At 44.7% G+C, this 7332-nt stretch overlaps 1 protein-coding gene across 1 annotated transcript in view; it reads left to right on the top strand.

Moving 5' to 3' along the window:
* LOC139414886 (protein-tyrosine kinase 2-beta-like) overlaps positions 1–6996 on the top strand; it is a 72491-nt gene extending 65495 nt beyond the window's left edge. The window contains exons 25-28 of the mRNA XM_071162483.1: positions 4566–4590; positions 5576–5880; positions 5991–6071; positions 6298–6996. Coding sequence (XP_071018584.1) covers positions 4566–4590; positions 5576–5880; positions 5991–6071; positions 6298–6519 — 633 coding nt within the window. The 3' untranslated portion in view covers positions 6520–6996. The remainder of the gene's footprint in view (positions 1–4565; positions 4591–5575; positions 5881–5990; positions 6072–6297) is intronic.
* Positions 6997–7332: the final 336 nt, after the last annotated feature.

Below are 7332 nucleotides of genomic sequence, written 5' to 3'. Positions count from 1 at the left end.
ACACAAAATACCCCATAATGACGAAGCAAAAACAGATTTTTTGAAATTCTTGCAAATGTATTACAAATAAAAAACTGATATCACATTTACATAAGTATTCAGACATTTTAATCAGTACTTTGTTGAAGATCTTTTGGTAGCGATTACAGCATTTAGTCTTCTTGGTTAGGATGCTACAAGCTTGGCACACCTGTATTTGGGGATTTCCTCCCATTCTTCTCTGCAGATCCTCTCAAACTCTGTCAGGTTTGATGGGGAGAGTTGCTGCACAGTTATTTTCAGGTCTCTCCAGAGATGTTGGATCGGGTTCAAATTTGAGCGCTAGCTGGGCCACTCAAAGACATTCAGAGACTTGTCCTGAAGCCACTCCAGCATTGTCTTGGCTTTGTGCTTAGGGTCGTTGTCCTGTTGAGAGGTCAACCTTCGCCCCTTCAATCTCATGGCTTGGTTTTTACTCTGACATGCACTGTCAACTGTGGGACCTTATATAGACAGGTGTGTGCCTTTTCAAAATCATGTCCAATCAATTGAATTTACCACAGGTGGACTCCAATCAAGTTGTAGAAACATCTCAAAGATGATCAATCGAAAACAGGATGCACATGAGCTCCATTTCGAGTCTCATAGCAAAAGGTTCTGAATACTTATGCAAATAAAGTATTTCTGAAACTAGTTTTCGTTTTGTCGTTATGGGGTATTTGGGGCTTTGTCGTTATGGGGTATTTGGGGCTTTGTCGTTATGGGGTATTTGGGGCTTTGTCGTTATGGGGTATTTGGGGCTTTGTCGTTATGGGGTATTTTGTATAAATTGATGAGAAAAACATGTATTGAATCGTTTTAGAGGCTGTAACGTAACAAAATGTGGAAAAGGCTGAATACTTTCCGAATGCGCTGTGATCAACTGTTGGTATTTTCTCTATAAACAATGACTTGACTTTATTAGGGTAATAGCAAAATAAATCATCTTTTGTGAATTATTGATGTGCTGTAGCTATTATTAGGCTTGGCTACTGCAGCTCAATGAAGGCGGTGCTCCAACGTATTCCAACAGTTGAACTTGAGGTGAGGACGAATGTAGATCTACCTGTAGAGTTACTCCTTTAACTTGACAATATAACGCTTATCTCTATAAAACGTAACCTCTGATCGAAGATTAACGAATTAGCCTCCTTCTAATTTGGTCTCGGTATAGCAGTAGTACCCAGTATGACAAGGGAAAAATAAATGTGTGTCGAGAACAAGGTCAAAATCTGTTGTTCTGCCCCCTGAACAAGGCAGTTAACCCACGGTTCCCCGTCGTTGTAAAAAATAATTTGTTCTTGCCTGGTTAAATAAGGGTTCTGTCGTTGTCACGGTTTCTTTAGGGCTAGGCCTAAGCTTCTCTTACTTTAGATTTATTTAATATTAATAGCATACGGCGGATGCCTAGGTCTACCGGCCTATATTCATGCAATGCCTTGATGCATTTGTGCTTAAATCTCAGACAGCTGAACCGTGAGGTGAATCGTTTGGCCAATATCGCGTGTTTATTGATGGCGCTGCAGCACCCAGTCAGAGGTTTCTTTCTCTTCCCTTTTGACTCTCGAAGCTGAACAGGTCTCTCTGATCAGAACGGGTCTCTCAGAACGGGTCTCTCAGATCTGAACGGGTCGCTCAGATTTGAACGGTCTCTCAGATCTGAACGGGTCGCTCAGATTTGAACGGTCTCTCAGAGCTGAACGGGTTTCTAAGATCAGAACGGGTCTCTCAGATCAGAACGGGTCTCTCAGATCAGAACGCGTCTCTCAGATCAGAACAGGTCTCTCAGATCAGAACGGGTCTCTCAGGTCAGAACGGGTCTCTCAGGTCAGAACGGGTCTCTCAGGTCAGAACGGGTCTCTCAGATCTGAACGGGTCTCTCAGGTCTGAACGGGTCTCTCAGGTCAGAACGGGTCTCTCAGGTCAGAACGGGTCTCTCAGATCAGAACGGGTCTCTCAGATCTGAACCGGCATGGGTCTGTTTGGGTCTGTTTTTCCACAGGCCTTTTCGTAATGGGTGGACCCGTTCGGGTCCATATTAAAAATAAATATAATTGTCTCATCCTGGTGTCACACTGCCAAGTCTCTGACCACCTCCCTATAGGCTGCCTTATCGAGATCAGTCCTCCCATCATCATGTCATCAGCAAACTTGATGATGGTGTTGGAGTCGTGTTCGGCCATGCAGTCATGGGTGAACAGTGAGTACAGGAGGGGACTAAGCACCACCGCTGATGGGCCGCCGTGTTGATGGTCAGCGAGGGGGATGTGTTGTATGCCTGGTGGTGGCGGCCCGGCAGAAAGTCCAGGATCCAGTTACATAGGGAGGTGTTCAGTCCCAGGGTCCTGAGCTTGGTGATGAGCTTGGAGGGGACTATGGTGTTGAATGCTGATCTGTAGTCAATGAACAGCATTCTTACATAAGTGTTCCTTTTCTCCACGTGGGTGAGGGCAGTGTGGAGTGCAATAGAGATTCTATTCTCTGTGGATTTGTTGGGGCGGTATGTAAATTGGAAGTGGGTTCAGGGCTTTTGGGATGATGGTGTTGATATGAGCCATGACCAGCCTTTCAAAGCATTTTATGTCTATAGATGTGAGTGCTACTGATAGTCATTTAGACAGGTTACCTTGGTGTTCTTGGGCATGGTGGTCAGCTTGAAACAAGTTGGTATTACAGACTCAATCAGGGATAGGTTAAAAAGAGTAAAGAGTCTGAGTACGCATTCTGGTATTCCGTCTGGCCCCTTGGCCTTTACGCATGTTAACCTTTTTTAAGGTCTTACATTGGCTATGGACAGCAAGATCATACAACAGTTCCAGAACAGTCGTTTGGAACAGCTGGTACTCTCATGGATGGTTCAGTGTTGTTTGCCTCGAAATGAGCATTGAAGACATTTAACTAATCTGGTAGGCCTGCATTGCTTGGCAGCTCGCGGCTGGGCTTCCCTTTGTAATACGTGATAGTTTCCAAGCCCTGCCACATCCACTGAGCATCAGAGGCGACATAATAAGATTTGATCTTAGTCCTGTATTGACTCTTTGCCTGTTTGATGGCGCATCGGAGGTCATAGCAGGATTTCTTATAATCGTCCAGCTCATTGAAAGTGGTCGGTCCTCTTTTTCCTCTGGTCCACTAACATCACTCTAACTTCAGGTTAGAGTCCTGCTCCTTGAAAGTGGCAGCTTTAGCCTTTAGCTCAGTGTGGATGTTGCCTGTAATCCATGGCTTCTGGTTGGGGTATGTACGTACGGTCACTGTGGAGACGACGTCGTCGTCGATGCACTTATTTATGAAGCCGGTAACTGATGTGGTGTACTCCTCAATGCCATCGGATGAATCCTGGAACATATTCCAGTCTTTGCTAGCAAAACAGTCCTGTAGTTTAGTATCCGCTTCATCAGACCACTTGTGTATTGAGCATGTCACTGATACTTCCTGTTTGAGTTTTTTGCTTGTAAGCAGGAAGTAGGATGATAGGGCCATGATCTGATTTGTCAAAGGGATGGCAAGGGAGGACCTTGCATGTGTTTCTGTGTGTTTAGTAAAAGTGATCTAGAGTTTTGTCGCCTCTAGTTTCACAGGTGTCATATTTCACAGGTGACATGTTTCATAGGTGACATGTTTCATAGGTGACACGCTGTTTTGGTCAGAGTTGGTAAAACAGATGACATTTTCCCTGCATTAAAATCCCTGGCCACTAGAAACGCCGCCTCTGGATGTGAATGTTCTTGTTTGCTTTATGGCGCCATGACCCTTTACACCTCGTTGAGAGCGGTCTTAGTACCCACATCGGTTTGTGGTGGTAAATAGACTGCTACAAAAAAAATATAGATAAACTCTCTTGGCAGATAGTGTGGTCTACAGTTTATCGTCAGGTATTCTAATACAGGCGAGCCAAAAACTTGAGACTTCCTTAATAACATTAGAGATCACACACCAGCTCTTCCCCTCATCGTACTCGAGTCTGCCGTCCAAGTTTTGACTCTGCGTAGAAAACCCAACAAGATGTATGCTATCCATATCCTCGTTCAGGCACGACTCATACAAATTACATAAGAGAGTTACAGTTTTTTTTTTAAAGGTTGATAGGATAGTCTCGAAAGGAGCTCATCCAGTTTTTTCTCCAGTGACTGAACGTTCACCAATAGAACAGAGGGAAATGGCGTCTATTTGCTCGCCGACGTAGTCTCGTCAGGATGCCGCCTCGCCTGCCAGCAGCCGCTTCCTCTTTCAAGTCCCGGCGATTAGGGCCTGGGTCCTGAGTAAGCAGAACATCCAGAGCTCCTGACTTGTCGATGTAGACATTTTCATCCAAATTGAGTTTACTGATAGCTTCTGGACATCGGAACAGCAATGTTTTGGTCATTAGGAAATGATGGCAGAGACATTATGCAAAAAAAAGTTACGATCAGCATAAAAAAAAATGCAAAAAATAGCAGAATTGGCCAGGAGCCCGTCAGACGGCCACTATCCACTGCGGTGCCATCTTTCTTTATCAGGTCAATATAGTCATTGTCCTATAATCTTATTTTTCTCTCTGTCTGCAGTTACCAGAACCAGAGACTGAACATGGTGAGTGATAAACCTTGACTAAGAATATCCTAGAAATAGAATATCTGGTGGTATCAAGTGTATGTCTAAAAGACACAGCTTTTAGCTTCTCTCCTTCTCTCATCCCCTCTTATTCCTGTTCTCTCATCCCCTCTCCCCTTTCATTCCTGTTCTCTCATCCACTCTCCCCTTTCATTCCTGTTCTCTCATCCCCTCTCCCCTTTTATTCCTGTTCTCTCATCCCCTCTCCCCTTTCATTCCTGTTCTCTCATCCCCTCTCCCCTTTCATTCCTGTTCTCTCATCCCCTCTCCCCTTTTATTCCTGTTCTCTCATCCACTCTCCCCTTTCATTCCTGTTCTCTCATCCCCTTTCATTCTTGTTCTCTCATCCCCTCTCCCCTTTTATTCCTGTTCTCTCATCCCCTCTCCCCTTTTATTCCTGTTCTCTCATCCCTCTCCCCTTTCATTCCTGTTCTCTCATCCCCTCTCCCCTTTCATTCCTGTTCTCTCATCCCCTCTCCCCTTTCATTCCTGTTCTCTCATCCCCTCTCCTTTTATTCTTGCTCTCTCATCCCCTCTCCTTTTATTCTTGCTCTCTCATCCGCTCCCCTTTTATTCCTGTTCTCTCATCCCCTCTCCCCTTTTATTGCTGTTCTCTCATCCCCTCTTATTCCTCTTCTCTCATCCCCTCTCCTTTTATTCTTGCTCTCTCATCCCCTCTCCTTTTATTCTTGCTCTCTCATCCGCTCCCCTTTTATTCCTGTTCTCTCATCCCTCTCCCCTTTCATTCCTGTTCTCTCATCCCCTCTCCCCTTTCATTCCTGTTCTCTCATCCCCTCTCCCCTTTCATTCCTGTTCTCTCATCCCCTCTCCTTTTATTCTTGCTCTCTCATCCCCTCTCCTTTTATTCTTGCTCTCTCATCCGCTCCCCTTTTATTCCTGTTCTCTCATCCCCCCTCCCCTTTTATTCTTGTTCTCTCATCCTACTCTCCACTCTGAAAACCAGCCCCCCCAGACAAGCCCCTGCATCTCACCGGCCCAAAAGCCCAGGCCGCCCCTAAAGCCCAGGCCGCCCCTACAGCCCAGGCCGCCCCTACGGCCCAGGCCGCCCCTACGACCCAGGCCGGCCCTACGACCCAGGCCGGCCCTACAGCCCAGGTCGTCCCTACAGCCCAGGCCCGCCCCACTGCAGAGCTAGACCGTTCAGATGATAAGGTGTACCAGGCGGTGATGGAGCTGGTCCAGGTGGTGGTGCAGCTGAAGAACGATGTGAACACACTACAGCCGGAGGAGTACATCACCGTCATCAAGGTAAGACATGGAGCTGCTGACTTCAAACACTGTATGATAGTAGTAATGCAGTAGCTATAAGCTATATATACAGCTGCGTTATGAAGGTCAATGGTCTTCTCTCTCTCCAGTCTGTAGGGCTGACCTTAAGGAGTCTGATACGCAGTGTGGATGATATTCTGCCGACCCTCCATAAGTCCATTAGGACAGAGGTAAGAGTAATTATATATCATATTATTAAGCAGAAAACAGACCAGCGTCTAGACTGTCGTATAATATCTATCTCATCCACTCTTCTGTCCTCTCCTCTCCTCCTCTCTCATATGTCCCCCTGGTCAATTTGAACAATGACATGTCAGAGTTGACGAATTATTCCCTAATCTCCTCTTCCCAACTCCCTCTCTCCCTTCTCTCCTCCCCCTCTTTCCCCCTGGTCAGATCGAGGGGACCCAGAAGCTGTTGAACAACGACATGTCAGAGTTGATCAGTAAGATGCGTCTGGCCCAGCAGAACGCCATCACCTCTCTGAAGGAAGAGTGTAAGAAACAGATGCTGACTGCAGCACACAACCTGGCCATGGATGGGAAGAACCTTCTGGATGCTGTGGACCAGGCCAGGGTCAGGGCCAACCTGGCCAAGCCCAAACCGGAGACCCCATAGTGGGGTAAATACCCACAGGACACCCACATCTTTTGTTTTTTAAGCTGGAGGATGGAACAGAGCCAAGTATGTTGCGACTGAATGGATGGACTTTTGAGTACAGTGGTCAAGGTTTCATTTTAAGTTGAATTAAGTGTGTCAGAATTCAAACTATCAGAAAAGATTACTTTCCCCTTTTTTTTGTAATTGGTGTTGTGATTTCTGTATCATCTCGTGTCTTGAATTGTATCCGTTATTTTAAATAGAGAAACTATCTGTTTAGGTATCCAGGTTAAATTACTTCTAGGTTATTTTCACATGTTTCTAGTATTACTGGCCAGATCAATAGATGTATTAATTTGCATATGTGTTGTTTCATGGAATGTGTAATATTTGTTCCTAGACTAAGAGTTTGACCAAATAGATATAATACCCATTACCTTTCTGTTTTTACATCAGGTTAGTATATTACATTTAACTGACAGTATTGTATTTTTTTTAAAATATATATATATATATAGGTAAAAGTATGTTTTCTGTGCTATGATAGAGAATTTAGGAAAGTTAGGAAAATGCCAGTTAATATTTGAATATCCTGCACCCTTCAATGTTTCCCCCCTTATCTTGTAATCATCTGTATCATCATGGATAGAGACAATGGACCGATCTTAAATAAACATGTCAGACACTGTGACAAAACAAGACCTTGGGGACTATACATCTTTAGTCAAAAAGGAATTAGTTACATATAATTGCTCTTTAGATGGTAATTCATATATCTGTGAAATTATACTTTTTTTTTTAAAGTTAATGTTAAGTGGGGGAAAAAAAATG

The sequence above is a fragment of the Oncorhynchus clarkii genome, chromosome 8 (genome assembly GCF_045791955.1).
Source record: "Oncorhynchus clarkii lewisi isolate Uvic-CL-2024 chromosome 8, UVic_Ocla_1.0, whole genome shotgun sequence".
NCBI classification, from domain to species: Eukaryota; Metazoa; Chordata; class Actinopteri; order Salmoniformes; family Salmonidae; genus Oncorhynchus; species Oncorhynchus clarkii.
This window is presented reverse-complemented; position numbering and strand designations above follow the sequence as displayed.